Below are 17,190 nucleotides of genomic sequence, written 5' to 3'. Positions count from 1 at the left end.
ATTGTCAAGATACTGTCCAAGAGGAATAATACGAGTTTAAGGCTATGGTATTGAAGATGAGCTGAGTAGCCTCTTGGTACAGATGAGATGGTAAGTGCTGCTGAGCTTCAGGGATAGGTGGTCCTCTGCTGCAATGCTCAGTGTTTCATCAGTCTTGAAAACTTCTGAGGAGGTGCTGTGCACTGTGTCACTGTTTTTTCCTGCTTCTTTTCACCTGTAATCATACAGGAGTCTTCACCGTCAGCTTAAAAGTTCTCTACAATCTCCACAAAAACCTTAATCTGAAAGAAGAGGTCCATATTCCCTTTTTAAGAAGTCTTTCCTTTAACGTTTTCTGGGGACCCAGAAGATGTGAACAATCTGGTTTTTCTTGTCTGAAGATCTTTTTTCCCCCTTTGTGACTGATTTGAGATACCAAGGGAATGGCATTATTTAAGCTACCAGAAATTGCTGGTGTTTGTTCCCCATGACATAACAAACATTGTTCATCATCAAGTATCATGTTCAGAAGTGATCTTGAGGTGAATATTAATGGCCTTGCTGCTAGTCATGGTGCAGGAAAGCTCTTTCATCTAAGGTTGATAAAGAGAGTTTAAAACAGAGTTTAAAACACCTTTGTGCCCCCTCCATGAATACTGAAGGTAGTATTATCCTCTTGGAACTTGAGGGATGGAGATTTGGGAGTCCTGTAGAGGACAGGCTGATCAGAACACGTGCACTTCGGGGTAGTGTTCAGCTGAAGCTGAACCTGTCAGGCTTACTCTAGGCTTGGATTCAGAGCAATTCTTGCTTGCATCCTGAGAGTTATACACCTGATAGCATTGTAATTGTGTGTGTGGTATGTCCAGGAAGAACTTGTCTCAAGCTGATTTAAAGATGCGTTATCTAGAGATGCATGATAGATAATGTCAGCTATATGAATTTAAGCTTAAATTTGTTTAGTCCTGTGGAATTTAACTAGCCAGATACTTATGGCTACAGTATTCCCTATTACAGGACATAGACATACTTTGGACGGAATTGCTGGTCCTTTTTATCCTTTTTATGTAGAATGTCACTTTCCTGGTGATAAGTATGCTGAAGCTAACCTAGAGTTCAACTGATTCACCTTGTAGTAAGTTTTGTTATATGACATCATAGATTTGTCTGAGATCTGTTTCCAGGGAACTGTCTTTTGAAGAAAATAAGGTTTCTGCAGATAGCTTTAACAGAGGTTTCCACCACTGACCACTGGCAATATGCAGCGTATGTTCCTTTACCTCCTTCCTTCCCCCCCCCCGCAATTCCTATTTGCATTAGGAAAGAATTCAGTTCTCTTAATCTTATCTGCTTGTGGAGTAAGGCAGTCTCAAGCTTTTGCTGAATATAACGGAGATTTTTTTGTGTCCTCATTGGTTGTGTTTCTGACATCTGTTTCCTGGGACGTCTTCCATTTGCTACTAAAGAATTAATTGAGCCCCCATTTTGGGGCAGCTTTGCTCTTTGGTCTGCATTGTCAGGGATGGACACTGAAGTAATATACTAATCAATAGTAGGGTGTGTTTTGCTTTTTTGACTTTACTTTTTTGTTACTTATTGTGATCTTACCATGTGGATTATTATCACTATGCACATTACAAGGATTGCATCTTTACTACCACAAGCTCTACAGAGGGGAAGGAGAATTTGTTCAGAGTTTAGGCAGGCAAATCAAAGAAAAAAAAATTGGAAAAGGAAATGAGATTACTATTTTGTTCTTACTGGAAAAATAAGGCATCAAAAATTAAGGAATCTCCTATGCACAGTGAATCTGATCAATAGCTTGAAGTTGTTTCTGTAGTAAAATATTTCACCACTTAACAAAAAAGCAGAAGTATCAACAGCAGGAAAGATGGTGATTTGCTTAGAGGCAAATGGAGGTGGTTCATTTTGACTTGCTGTTGAAATGGTTATCAGATTTACTGGAGTCTGACCTTGCTATTTTGCCGTGCATGACTGGATTCCCCCCCCCCAGTATACTTAGTTACCAATTCTCTCTTGAAGGAAGATCTACTTTGTAGGAAGAACATATCAAGCAGTTAGGCTTGTTTCTCAAATGGGTTAAAACTCTTTCAGATGGTCTGTTGGCTTTGCTGTTAGCCATTTAGTTTTTTAAATAGTATATAATTGCTTGTGTCTCTGGTCTCTGAAGACCTTCAAAGTCATAGTAATTCAGATGAGTTCACGTAAGCAATTTGCCTCCTTTAAGTTCCTATCAAGAAGCCTGATCTAACAGCTGTTTGGAGCCCTTTGCATTCTAATTATTTAAAACTTGCAGTCAAAATGTGTGAATTCAGGTTTGCTTGTTAATGTTTCTGAACATGCTCCTGAATTCTTTGGCCCAGTTTTCCAACTCTTTGTGCTCAGAGAATGGGGCCAGAGTTGGTTATAATTATCCATTCTTTATCGAAATAGCTTTTTCTTTAGCAATTATTTCATATTAAAATAAAGTTGAATTTTACTGGTGTTTATTGTCTTATTAAAATGAGTATCCCTTAAATTTCAGAAGTCGTAAATACACTTAGTTTTCCCCAAAGCATGTTACTCCTAGGATACATTTAGAGGAAAAAAAAGACTTATTTCTGCAAAAGAGATTGGTAAATATAATTTTATTCAAGTTCTGTTGCTCTTTACATCTTCCTGCTTTGCTTAAGAAGTAAGTTTAGAATTGGTATTAATTAATGGTGTCAGGTATAGGTAGGTGCCAATCTTTTTGCAACTGAATGGCTGTGTTTAAAGCTGTTGATGTTCTAATCACTTCTGTGCTGGAATCATCTGATACAGGAGTAGGTGTTCACTTGCTACATTTAGAGCATGGAAATTTCAGGTAAGTAACTTGGAAGCACTAATATTGACCAGTATACTTTTATAGACTGCTTCAGCTACTCATGTCTCCAAGGAATCCTTTTCCTTGTTAGTGTTAGTCAGTTGTAGAGAATTTGTAATGAACGTAAGGAAAGCAAAGCTGGTATTAAGCTAAATTTAGGATAATGATAAGTGTTTCTGGTATTGTTTTTTTAATAAAATCTCACCTTGGCTCTTTCTTCTTCTTCGCAGAGAAATTTCTCGATGTCTGTAAACAGTGCTGCTGTCCTGCGGTTGACGGGACGTGGAGGAGGAACAGTGGTAGGGGCTCCTCGAGGTCGAAGTTCCTCTAGAGGTCGAGGTGAGCTGTTAGTGGGGTGTGCAGCAATGTATGCAGGTGGTCCAGGTTAAAGCTTCTGAAAGATGTTAGATGGAGCTTGGTTATAGCCAGATTTTCTCATGCCCAGTTTCGTTTCCCTTAAAGCTTTGAAGCCTTTCCAATAAGGTGGTGTTAAGAGAATGAATATTGTGTTTAGTGATTGTTCTGCACACTTTAGAGCACATCTGGTACCTGTGTTACGTGCCTTTGTCAGATTGGTGGGTGTGGAAAGCAAAAGGGAAAGGTAGTTTTGAGGTGGAATAGGAAATTGTTTGGTTCAGAATTGTTAGAAATAACTTTAATAAAGGTATAAAACCAGTTTATAGGGAAAGGGGAGAAGAATCCACAAGTGTATTTAAAACATTAAGATTGTAGTAGATGGTGTTCAGTGTTCTGAAAAGTCATTTTTATTTATTAACATCCTGAGAATAAACAGGAGAAGGTTAATGGAAAGACACAACTGAATTTGGGAGAAATTTGAGTCTTGCCAATTTTAGTGCATCACTATAGTCAATGTCTCATCCTGGATCACTTCAAACATTTGCAAATGAATTGAGATAATGTCCTCAAGCCGTATCACTAGATTCAAAACAAATTGTTAAATCCAGAATTTATCTTAGCAGTTCCCGTTCAACGTACGTACTGCTGTGAACACTATTTTGGGGGTTTACATATAAATATGATGGGTTACATTTAGAATACTAAGAAGCTAATGACTTGGAAATACCATCAGGAGTAATTAATCATGTAACCTCTGTCTTTGCAGGTGCTTAGGTGAGGTTTCTCTTAGGGTCCTTTCTAATTTAATTCTAAATGACCTTAACTGGTGATATTTTCAATAACATCTTCAGAAATCACTGCCATACATAATTAAATGCTTGACCAGAATTTTGCTCTGACTTAATTTGTTCTCTCATTTCTGTTCTCATTCCTTAATCCTGTTTTCTTCTTGGCTTACATCTTTCAGATATTTGTAGATTGTCATCTGTCATCTTGTGGTTGCTTCCCAGCTATGGCATATACATTTAAACTTTTACAAGGCTATCCCCAGATTTCCCTGTCACTTCCCCTTCTTTATTTATCATTGTCTTTGCCCAAATGTTCAGGGCTTAATTAAAAAAAAAAAGTATGTGCACATACATAATGTGGGGTGACACTCTTATATATACCTTGTTATATTTTTGTTGTGCATTTGAAAGCTGTTGCTTTTTTGCTGTGTGCTTTTAATGTGCGTATTGCATTGCTACCATCCATGTTCCGCTTTTGCTAGGAATACATGTATTAGCTATTTTTTTTTTTCAGATGCATTAAGGCTTAGTTTTGCAAATGAAATGAATGCTGCTTAGAATTTGGTGATTTGAGTTCATATGACTTCTAGTGTGCTCTCTAGTTTCAATATCAAGATACCTTGACCATTTCTAATTTGCCAAACCCTTTATTTTTCTTTCATCAAATTTTCCTTTCTTTTCTTGCTGTACCATTAACAATGAACATCATCCTTATGCAGTGAGCAGTGGGTTGCTTTTTAATTGCCCCCACTAGTTTCAAAGAGGTCATACGGTTAAATGTAGCAGAATACGGCTTCTAATCCAGTAATTCTATTATTGAATCTATTTATATGCATGGAAATTTTGTTTGGCAATGAAGTTTGATTCATACAGAACTTAAAATTTATACAGTAGTATTAAGACTGTTTGAAAGCTTCTACTGCATATATTCCTGTTTTTTCATACTTCATTTTTAAGATACGTTAAGAAATACTAGCTCAAGAGCTTTGGTGCAAAATTCATCTTTTTAACTTATTTTTGTTTTCATCCTCATTTGATCTTTTTCCTCTTAATTTGTATGAATCGTTATATGCTGTGCTTGTTAGCCTACTCTGTCATTCTTATCTTCTGCTAAGCTATAAAGGACACATTTCTCCACCTTACCCCATTCATTTTTCATTCTTGATACAGTTTGAAATTGTAAATTACTGAGCTTTCTCTCTTTCATTGATCCTGGTTGCTGCTTGTTTCTTCCACTCTTCCCCTTTTCTTTCCACGAGCAATTAGTCTTGGGCTTTAGGCATGAGTCTTCCCAAATTTTCTATATCTCAGCAAACGAATTAGGGCTTCTGCCAGGACAAAATTGTACATTTTTTCATAATTATACATGTCATGTTCTTGAAATTCAGATCTTTGTTTCTAATAGTTATTTATGAAAAGCTCAGTGTAGGACTGTTGACATCTAACTTGCAAAGCTAACATGTTGCTTGCAAGTTGCAAGCTTTAAATGCAGTACTGTGGTTTTTTTCAAGTTACAGTGAAAAGGACTTGGAATTTCTTCGGAGTTTGTTCACTAAATGAACTGCTTCACTTAACAGTTGGAAAACATTTTTCTCTATTGCATTGCAAAATTGCCTGGGTTCAAAAGGTTATCTGGTGTTTTTCATGAACTTTACATCATTGTATGCAACAAAGCTGCTGCTGATCAAATGTGGGCTTCAGCTTTACCAAATCAAGATTATGGTCTTGAAGTTACTTGCACAACAGTAACTTCAGGGAAGAATTTGCATGTACGATTAGATTTCTTAATTAAGTTCCCTCACTGAGGCACAAATCAGACTTGTGTTCCGACATTTGGGAGCGTGAGAGGGAATCTGTGACAGATTGGCAAAGGGAAGAATGGATGAACTGCTGGTAAAGGAAGGTTATTGTTAGAACTCTAAATGTGACTTCCCTTATCAGTATTTAAAGCTACAACAGTCAGTAAATATTTTCTCAATAGTCACCCCAAGTCTTACTGATAATGATTATGTTTAGCTGATGTGAAAATAATCATTTTCACATTTCCAACTGTGTGGAAGTTGCTTTGATTTTCATTTAAAATTTTTATGACTGTGTGCTGAAATACAACTTGGTGTTACTGTTAAAAACCATTTGCAGCATGCAACTGCCATCGCTAATACTGTATGTGCCTTGTGTGGACATAGAAAGCCAAAACATTTTATTTAGTTCTGAAATTATATTCTCTAAAAAAACCAAGTTACTTGCACATGACCTTTTTTCTAATTGACTTGTTTTCCTGGGAGCTCCCTGTGGTGTGCAGTTAAACCCTGTGCTTTGTGCTGGCGGGACTGGAATGTCAACATTCATGAATAAGAGCCTCAGACGAGAAGAGATTTAAATAGTACCTGGAATGGGCTGTAAGCTTACAGACACCTTGTTTTGTAGCTATTCTCCTTTTTGGTTAAGACCCTTATGAAGGGTACTTTGCTTCCCATTAGAGCTCTTCCCTCTCCCACCCTCTTTCCCCTTTGTAATCTGTCTTTGCTGCTGTTGGAAAGTGTGTAAATGGTGTGAAAGTGGGAAGTTCTCATACCTAAACAGCAGTAGTTGAACTATAGTTATCCTGCTCTTCCCACACAGTATTATGGCTATGATCATAGATCCTAAACTCCAGCCATGTTGTAGTTTCAAGAATTTGCTTGTATTGTGTTGGTTTTGTAATGACAATTAGAATGACAGTGTGTGCTGCTTCTTGCCCTCTTGCTTGTGTCTTGTATTTTTTACTTAAATTCAGACATCTGTTTTTCAGGTTAGAGGCTTTTGGCTGTTATGATTACAATACCCAGTGGATTGGGGTCCTCATTCTGAGGTTTTTAAGGAATTAGTGAAATACAAATGATACAGCTGCTCCATTAGATTCTTAGACGGAAGGGTTTATTGACATCTATTGACTTTGCATTCAATACTTTCTGCAACATCTACACTTAGAAAGTCTGCTCCTCATGTGCCAGGCATTTTTTTGGAAGTGGCATTCTATTTAAAATAAGCATGTCGTTCTAGATTCATTAGAAGCGCAGAAACAGAATGGCGAACTGTTTGTTCAAACAGAATGTGCAGTTTTATCCTCTCTGCAAGCATTTTTCATATGTTCTGTTATCACTATTAGTTGTGTCCCAGGGTGCACTTTCAGGTCAGACTCATCTGTGTAATAGTTGCTGAATAACTGACTTTGTACACGACAGTTTTCCTTAACTAGCTACTTATCTTCTGTAGCTTGGTAGGATCTGTTTTAATGCAGTATGCTTCTCACGCAGTGGTCTACTTGGTTTCTGCTGGAGTTGCACATGTACTTCTACTGGGTACTGATGAATGGGCACATCTTGTTACTCCACCTGGACGGTGTGCTTTGTAGAATGCAGTGGAGGAGGGTGGCAACACAACCAGGACAAAGATGGCTTAGATAGGTCCTGTCTGATACTTTGTGATATCAGTACAGCTGGGAGCTGAGTACCATGGCCCCACAGGCAGCCTTAAACTGAATTGCTGAGATCGTTTGTTTGGACCTTTTGCAAGGTTCTCTTTTAATTCAGACCATTTTGGTGGCTGAGCACAACTGAAATACTGATGAACCGTGACACAGAGGGGTGTAAGTGGAGAGAGGTTTCTCAGGCTGTTGTTTCACGTGCTTTTAAAGCTGCCATAAGCCATGCTGCTGTTAAGACAACTCTGATTCTGTTCTTCCCCTTACCCAGGACATTTGCTTTATTTGCTGATGAAATCTCCCATATCGCCAGCCTTCTGGCTCTGCTAGTTGTGTGTCTTGCTGTCAGTAATCAGTGTGCATTCATGCTTGCTCACGCTGCAAGGGGGAGCACTACAAATGTTGCTGTCGCTCACTGTAAAAAACAGAGAAGGACAACTGGTTTTGTTTCTGTTGGAAAAGTGTGCAGCTTTCCACCTCCACTACCTGAGAGACGTGAGATGAGTCAGCGCCGTCATTCTGTTTTGACTCTGCCTGCCTGTGGCTTTCTCTTGTGAACTGCTTTTGCTTTATCATCTCCTGTGAGAGGAAGGAAGAGAGCTTTCCTGTGGTGAAGAAACTAGGCAAAGATTGCCATTGCATGAGATGCTTAAACTTTCCTGGGCTTTATTTGTGAAGAATAACAGCTTGGAGTCCTTTTCCAGGATCTTAAGGGACCCATAATGCCTTAACTGGATAAACATTGTGCTACTTTTGATGTTGTATCACATCTTTACTGTTTCTTGCCTTTGCAACTTATTTTGCACTCGTGACTATGGTCAACCTTGTAGTATCAGACTTGCCACAGTGAAGGTATTCGTGTTTCTAGTACAGTCATAATAGGTCTGATACTAATCTCTCATCTCTTGCCTTGACTGCTCAGTCAACTCCTCTGTCTCCACCTGAGTTTGTGTAAGAACAGCTATGCTGAATCAGGCAAGGGCTCGTTTAACTCAATAGTCTGTCTCTAGCAACAGCCAAGAGAAGACACCTTGGCAAGAGAGTAAGGGCTGTGTAAAAAATACAAAGGTGAAGAAGCATCACATATATGCTCAGCTTCCAGACATTTGCAGCTCAGTGTATTTCCTGAACCAGATGTGGTCTCTGTCTTTAGTAAATCTCAGTGTTATTTCTTTTATGAGTTCGTTCAGTCTCCATCTGAACTTAAGCATCCCCAGAACTCTGTGGTAAGGAAGTCCGCAACTCTGTGACCAGGAGGTCTGATACTGAACTGCTTTGCTGGTGCTAGCTACAGGATAGTTTTGTCCAAAGAGGATATTTAAATCCTGTTTCTGAAGCAGAAGGAGAAATTGTACAGACATTAACTTTGTGGCTTCCTTATACGCCCTGCAACCTTTACTGCCTGATATGAAATCAGTGTGTATTTGAGGAGCCTGACTGGATTATCTGGGGATCACTTTTCTTTTTCTTTGCCTGGAAAGCAACTTTTTTATTTTTGCAAGAGATTTGGTATAGAATAGTAGAGAAACTGTTGTAACTGCCTTGATTATTTCCATTTTTTTAGAGCCTCTTTTCATAAGACACTGAAATACTGTACAATTCCTTGATGCATCCAGGGGTCGTTAGATTTTAGATGTAGAGGCTTGTTATCATTACTTTCTTCAGAAGACTACAGAGACTGGAGTCCATTCTCAAGGTGTTTATTTCCTGTTTCATTTGGTCATTCTGTCTTATTCCTCCAGGTCCCTGGCCAGGTTTGCACCTCATCCTTTGAGGTGTTTGTTTTCTTGAAGCCAGGAAGAGAGAAATATGAAAGGACTGAGGTTTGTGATAGTTTCACAGACAAGAATTCCCTTTATCCGGTGCTTTTTAGGTTCTTGGATTTGACTATAGAGACTGCATGTGTATGTAGGAAAGGCATTATCCTGACAACCAGCTGATTGATGTGTTTCATTTGTTGTTGTCTTTCCATGAGATCCTTGAAATGGTAAGTTAGCTGATAAAAATCTCCCATTTCTTCTGCTGTAGCACTTTGTGAAGAAGCGTTATCTTTTGTAGATCTGGAAACTTCACCCCAGCCATTAATCTAAACAGTGCTGGAAGCTATCTTGAAGGTCTGGGGATGTGTGTGGGTGGTGTTTTTGCTGTTGTGTTTTTTCTTTTTTTTCCTAACAAAACACCCCACGCCTACCCAAACACTGAAGATGTGCTTCAAGATGCTTTACTTGAGGATACATCTATAACTTTTTGGCTTGAGGCTTGATACTTGGTAGCCACCTATGGAGAATCATTTCTTGAGAAAGTGGGGAGGATAATTTTTATTCTATAGCTATTGGGGTTCTTCATGCTGTCCTGCCTATACCCATCCTGTGATTCTTCTTTTCTCCCCACTGCTCCTGGGGGAGATTTCTGCTGGGAATCACTAGAACTTAATAGTGGTGAAGCTTCCTTCTCCTTTATTAACCTTGATAGCAGTAATTATGAGTACATCTGCAGTGCAGTACCATTATACTGGATTCCACCGTTAAAAGCAATCTGATTTTTGTGAGTGTAAAGTACATGTACTGTGTGGATGTTGTGTGAACAATGCATCCTTGTTTGGTAATTTCTGTTGGGTAAGTATCTGTTTTCTGGGTTTTTTTCTGCATAGTATTTATTTCAGAATTGTTTGCCTGTTCTGTCTGATCTTCTGCTTCTTGATTGGAATTTTTACATAAGACTCTTTCTTCAGTCTTTTTTCCTTTTTCCCTTTGCCCCAGATAATTTGACTGGGGCTTAAGACTGCAAGATTAGTTCACAGGGACACCAGGAAAGGGAAACCTACCTGATTCTTTCAACTTCTATTATTATTATTTGTACAAACACTTGTGTTTTTTGTCTTTTCAGGCAGAGGCCGAGGAGAAAGCGGTTTCTACCAAAGAAGTTTTGATGAAGTGGAGGGTGGATTTGGGCGAGGAGGGGGCAGGGAAATGCACAGATCACAGAGTTGGGAGGAAAGGTAACAGAACTCTAGCCCTTAAACTTTTTTTACATACGTCTGCTCAGCTTCCATTTGTAACTTTTGACTTCATAAAAACACTTTAGGAAGGGTGATTAGGTGTATCTGTGAGTGGAGTGTCTGAATTTCTAAGATGGAGTCAATACAGTAATGTTTCTAGAAACTCAGGAGCAAGTAAAAGAGCATTTTTGCAAAGAATTTTTCTGCTGAGTTCCTGGGAAGAAGGAACTACTTTAAGAGAATATAAATTATGACAGTTGCAGTGGAAATGATAGGTGAAAATATGGATTGCTAAAGGATTCGCTTCAATTTTAGTCTCAACATTGTTGACAGTACTTAGGGTCGCATTTCAAAACATACCTAGCTGCCAAAGGCTGTGTGCGTATCAGTGTTCCTGAAAATTTCAGTTGTCACTTGGACCTTTAAAGATACTGTCCATCAAGCTCCGATGTTAAAAAAGCCCCCTACCAAGTTAAAAAAAAAAAAAAGCCATTCCTAAAATGAGTGGAGTAGTTCCAAAACCTTATTTGAAACTTCTGTTCTGCCTTTCTAGGGGAGACAGACGCTTTGAAAAACCAGGGCGAAAAGATCCAGGTATGGTTTTGTTACTGCATGGGCAGAAAATGGGAGGGAGGAACAGGGTGTGTTTTGGGGAAGGAACCTATATCTACATAAATGTTTCTTATTGCTCCAAGTATATTGTTGATACAAGATTCATGATAGTGTGCCAGTTTACCTAAATGTGTTCTCAAAGTGTTTTTCTTATTTTGTGTTGTTTTCACTATTAGACTTTTAAAGGTTTTAGATAAGAAAAATCTGCAGTAAATAGATTCTGTTTGTTCAATTAAGATGTGATGTCTGCAGCTGGAACTAAATTCCTGTACCTCTGTGAAAGGAGTCTGTACTGATTAACAGGTGTGTTGTGGCAATATGCCTTTTCAGTGTAGCTTTTAAACATTCCTGGCGTGTGCTATTTTGTTATCTAGGACTTCTGGACCATGTGAACTGTTAATTTTTTTGAATGCTTGCTAATGTGAGGTAGATCCCAGCAGCAGTGTTTTGAGGTACCCATGCTGATGGATTTACTGTCTGTCAAATTAGTTTAAGTCATACAAATCTTCTGTTCGATCAGGTTATCATCTGGTCCCCCTTTCTGCCATTCCTCTCCTATTCTGTTTCTTAAATGCTTCACACTGGCCATGTTCAGGCAGAATACTGGATCCTTAATTGTGACCCAGTATGTCTGTTTGAACATTCAGCTGAACTTGGAGTGGACTGTCATCTTGGAGATGGAACATATCCATTTAGGTAAAATCTGTATTCTGAGAGTGGTAAGAATATTCAAGGAAGTTCTCCTCTATCGACTGGTTATATGGTAACTGCAGTGATTTTTCTGCTTCGTGGGATCATGCACTGATTGTTCTCCAGTATGACCTTGTTCTTTCTCCATGGCATGTTTCCACAAGCGCGTACCACAGCTGTGCTTAGTGAGAGGTTTTGTAGTAGTAAAAGCTTGCTGACAATGAGTCTTGTGTTTTTAGGACCCAGAGGATCTTTTGGTCTCTGCCAAAGGAGTCTTGGCTAAATACGCTCCTTAGTGAACATATTGATAAAGCATAGGTCAGAAAACATAATTGCAGGTTGAATTTCAAGACAAACAAAACCAAAGAGATTCAGTTGCAATTAAAAGCTGACAGGAATGTATTTTAATCCCTGCTTAGCTGTCAATATTTTTTTAGTGAGAGTAGCATAAGTTGCCATTTTAATAATCTTCCAGATTACCCTGGTGGCACATGCCTTAGGAATCTTAAATTACCATGTTTGCTTTCAAAGCCCTTCCAGTCCTCTCTCCATGTAGGAATTGATTTTCATGTATTTTAAAGAGTGCTTTTATTTTTCTGCTTTTTAAGTTGAAAGTTAACACAAAACTAAGATGTTACTTGTTTTCCTCATTGTTTTCCTTAAAAAGAGGTTACTTCTAAAAATAACTTGAGATTGGTCTGAGATTGTCCGTCTTTAAATGCCAGTAGTGAAACTTCAGACTTTCAGTGTGTCTTTATATTCAGAGACCTTTTGGAAAAAAAAAAAAAGAAAATAGGAAAAAATAAGTACTACTGAGATTTCAGGACTGCATTTTTTACAAAAGATGTAAAAGTAATATCTACCACAGTTGATTCAATTTTAATTATTTATCCCCTTCCTGTTCTTGTGATAAAATTACAACACTTCCATATCCAGACCATAGAATGTACCACATTTCTGATTAAGACTGTGATAAAAATATTGCATGTCAGTTTAGGATGAGATGTATCAGTTGAAATAGAGAAGAATTTACAGTATGCAAGGTGTCCTTACTGAAGCTGACTTCTGCCTGAACATGGGGGTTAATGCTTCAGCTAGGATAGTGCATATCGGACTTTGGAATGCATCTTCTGTGTACCATTTTCTAGAGAAGATGGTGTCCCCATGAGCTTGTTGGAAGTCCTGGTTCATTATGAGGGATGGTGTGCTTATTTTCAAATCATGAAGCTTTCTGTAGTACCTGATTGTTCCTCTTAAGTCTCTTGTTCTGTTTCTCCAGGTTTGATATTTGGCTAAAAGCTCTGTAGCACAGTATGATAGAGGCAAGAGACCTGCAATCTTTCTGAAGTTTTAATATAAAAAAATTGTTTTAACAATAGTGATTTATGTTTGCAGGTTGCTGTGTTAGAGATTAATGTCCCAATAAGTGGGAGGACCATTTCTCTCCTCTTTACCTTCAAAGAGAAATAAGGTGGAGAACAGAAAAATGTTAACAGAAGGTGTTGGTCTGTTTTGACTCAAGCCTTGATTAATAAACAAATAGTTACTGTTATGTAAAGGCTTTCCAATGACAAAATATTTTGAGTGTGAGATAGGGATACAGATGTGCCAAAAGAAGTCCCATGTTAATACCAAGCACTAGTATAGCACACAAAGCAGTGGAAGCAGAAAGATCAAGGAGTGAATTGACATGCAGTTTATAATTCAGGCTAACATGCTTTAGCAGATGCATATATTGGTTTCTGTTATCCTGGTTAAACTCCTTAGTTTGGGATTTTATTTTCTAACTTTATGGTGCTTCATTTTTTTGTTGCTCTTTCATAGGGCCTTGGATTAGCCTCAAATTACATAATTTACTGAGTTGCCAGCTTTTTTATGTTCTTTGTTCTGGGTGATCACATTACAGAATTAATAAGAGATCAATTAAACTCTTCTGGGCATTCATAATGGATGACAATGCAAGAACCCCTCAATTAAAAATCATGAGATTAAAAAAGTAATAGACCTTCAACGAAGAATTACTTCTCAAATATGATCAATATGCTGTTCTTAAAAATTAATGATTGCTTTTTCAGTGCTCACAACAGTCTGCAAGTTCACATTTGACTGATTCTCAACATAAACGATACCTGTTCCTAGTTTCAGTACGCAAATTGAAGATGCACAAAGTATTTGTGAGTTTCCGTTGCAGATTGTCACAGTTCTGACAGACTTCATTGAGAACCCAAATCACTTCTGGAAGGCTGAGGCCATTAGCAAAGAAAATGAGCAAGTTGTTTTCTTGATCACGGCTGTCTTTTAGAACTGCACAAAAGCTGCTTAATTTTCTGTGCAGCCTCTTGACTAATACCAGCTTGGTAGCTGAGGGGATTTGATTAGTTGCCAGTAATTACACACTGGTAGTAAATAATGTAGATTAAACAAGACATTTAGTAAGTCAGTTGTGGAACCTGATTGAGTTCTGTTTAATTTGTATTTTTTGGTTAGGTTAAGATGACTTGAGTATAAAAAGGGTGTTCAAATGACTATAAAAAGGATGTTGAATTTCTTTGAATTGCACTCTCCCTTAGTCTGCCTAGCTTGTTTTTCTTCCCTACCTCCCTAGCAAGAAGTACATCCAAAGAAGGTTCATCACCAGCTTGCTCTTGCAATGTTAGTCAAAGCATAGAGTGCAATTTTGTTGCATCAGAGCCCATCAGCAATTGTTCTAGGCTTGTATTCCAATTTGGGCCCTGGCATATTTCCAGTACTTTATCAGACATCCATGGTTCACCAGTTCTCGAACTGTAAAAGCAATAGGGGTGTTTTGTCTACCCTTTGTTCTGCAGCTGTTCTGAAGTAACTACACAGTTGTGTTTGTCTGTCTAATTTGCTTCTGTAGTATTCTTCAGCTTTACATTCCAAAATGTAATATTTGAAGATTGCATTTAGTGTATACTAAACATTTTTTTCTTAATACTTGCTGTTGTACCACCTTTTAAACCAAATCTATAAATAGAAAATGATTTAAAAAAAAGGACAACTTTAAAGTATCAAGTCATTTAGAAACCAAACAAAGCAGCCCATGCTTTCATTAGACGTTAATTGAAATTAGAAATAGCTTTTTATAGCTTTGGCTCTAAATGGTGAGATTATAGTACCATCCTGTTGGGATTATGCATCTGAATTTTAGAACAATTGGTTTGCCTGAGACTGGAGTATGTGATCTATGGGGAAAAATAATACCTCGCACAGAATACTGCTCTTTTTTCCTAAACGGTTATTTCAGGCTTGACTCGGGAATCTGTTCTACTGCTCTTGCACTGGTTCTTAATTTGTAGGACTCTTCTCAATGTGTTATATTGGTCGAGAACATGGAAATAACACTTGCAAGGAATACTTAAAAATTATTGGTAGTGATATGAGGGTGGAAAAGGGATCTTTAGACTGCATACAGGTCAACAGCTAAGAAAAGTAGGGATGAAGGCAATGTAACTTGATAGTGTGTTGCTCTCCAAGCTCCACAATGTTCATGAATGCTTTTACATAAAATTAAATTTTAAAAAAGAGATTTTGAGAGTATCTGTGATAAAACCAAATCTGTCTGAGGTCTGGAATGTGGGGAGGCAATACTTGAACAATTTTGGAACGAGAGCTGAATTACAATGAAAACGTGGGCCTTCTGCCTCGTTCCCCTTCCCTGTGTGAAATGCTTCTATGGGGCTGCTTCCCATTTCCCCAGACCCTAAAACAAAGTAGCTTTTTGCTAGCCTCTTTCGGGTTGTGAACACAAGTCAGTTAACAGAGTTCTGGGGCTTGAGAAGAATTCAGTTAAACAGTATCTCATCAGACAGCTTGAGACCATTTTTCCTGCTGCTGACCACTTCAGTGAAGTTAAAAGGAAGCATATTTGGTAGTGTATTATGCTGTTGTCAATGAAAGTTGCTATTTGTGCCATCTTGGTTTCTGGGAAAAGTCTTTTACCTTTGAAAGATAACTTTTACTTTATTTTGATACTTGACTGTATGTGAAGTATCAACATGTAATAGGCATTGCTTTTGTTGAGAGCTTGGAAATAATTATCCATTGTTCTGTTTATCCTTTTAGCTTCTTAAATTATTTAGGAGCTTCAGAATGGTGTCTTAATTGCAGTAGGTTTATGAGGCACTTAAATACAGAAGTCTCATGTATAGTTTGTTTTATTTTTTTTATTTTAAAATTGATTCAAGTGTCTAAATATTTTTATGCTGTGTGTACAGGCAAACATTGATGTTAAAAAGCATAAAATATAAACGGATGCAGTTCTACTTCTTGTGTACATAGTGCATCCTTCTGGGTCAGATCTACTTGAGACAAGCAGTGCAAAGGTGAGAACATGTGGAATGTATGGTCCTTTAAAAAAAAAAAAGTACATTAATTCATTTAGAATAGTCTGTTTTCCACTACTAAATAATTTATTCAGTGTTTCCAAATATGAAAAAATTTCCACTGCAGCATTTGTCATATACATCAAGATTTTTTGATAGTATCTTCATAGACCTGTCTTGAAATGAGATGTTCTCTTATTTGGCAGAATGAAGAACTACGGTTAGTATTACAGTTTTGCTTAATAAGCCCAGCAGGAGTGCTTTTCACTGCCATGTGAGATCGGCAGTACTTTTTAAGAGTGAATTCAGCCATCTGAAAACTGATACAACTCTGTATCCCCAAAGAGTTCAGAGAACAGAAAAATTAGGATCTTGGATGAACAGAGTTGCTTATCCCGGAACTAATATATTTACTGAATGACCCCGTATTTGTTCTGACTGATACTTCTCTTTTGTATTGTCCATTTTGTCACAAGCTGGTTAATGATGATTTTGGTCAGCTTTGGGAGTTTTGAAGGTCTCTCCTTTCAGGGTCAGTACAGCTTTAATCATAATCTGGTGAATTCAGCAGGTAGCTCTTTTAATTTCCAAGAATTAGTACTGTGATTCTTGTACCTGACTTTGTCCTGGGTGGTTAATCCAGCCTCTCCTCAGCTTACATGGGCATACCAGTTCTCTTTACTCTGCCTATCATGTTGTAATCAAAAGGATGGGAGTACAAGAGAAAGATCACTGGAAGATGGCAGGGCTTGCAAGGAAGGAAGGTTGTAAATGAAACCTGAAATTTTAATGTAATAATAATTAAAAAAGCACAAAGTTCAAAGTCTGTTCTCTCTATTCTGTGAGGCCAGTCTCAGAGAGCTGGAAGCTGTCGGCATGCTGTCCATTGATGCGGATCTCCTTGTCAGTCCTTTTTGGACTCTTTGAGTCAGCCACAGTTGGGAGCTCAGGAATAGTCTTGTCAAAATTCTCCATCTTGATCTGATATTCACCTTTGGCATTGCGGGCTAGCACGGAGGCAAAGCGATGGTACAGCATGATCTCTGAGGGGAGGTAGGATGTTCTCCTTTGACATGTTTCTCCTGTGCCCT

General features: G+C 38.0%; 1 protein-coding gene across 10 annotated transcripts in view; it reads left to right on the top strand.

The window, feature by feature from the left end:
- Window positions 1-17,190, top strand: part of GIGYF2 (GRB10 interacting GYF protein 2) — an 80,801-nt gene that overhangs the window by 19,351 nt on the left and 44,260 nt on the right. For 9 of the 10 annotated variants that reach the window (XM_076341711.1, XM_076341708.1, XM_076341710.1 and 6 more), the window contains 3 exons: window positions 3,076-3,184; window positions 10,340-10,451; window positions 11,005-11,045. In XM_076341711.1, coding sequence (XP_076197826.1) covers window positions 3,076-3,184; window positions 10,340-10,451; window positions 11,005-11,045 — 262 coding nt within the window. The remainder of the gene's footprint in view (window positions 1-3,075; window positions 3,185-10,339; window positions 10,452-11,004; window positions 11,046-17,190) is intronic. The other variant, XM_076341712.1, reaches the window with a different exon arrangement.

Source organism: Aptenodytes patagonicus, chromosome 6, assembly GCF_965638725.1.
Source record: "Aptenodytes patagonicus chromosome 6, bAptPat1.pri.cur, whole genome shotgun sequence".
NCBI classification, from domain to species: Eukaryota; Metazoa; Chordata; class Aves; order Sphenisciformes; family Spheniscidae; genus Aptenodytes; species Aptenodytes patagonicus.
This window is presented reverse-complemented; position numbering and strand designations above follow the sequence as displayed.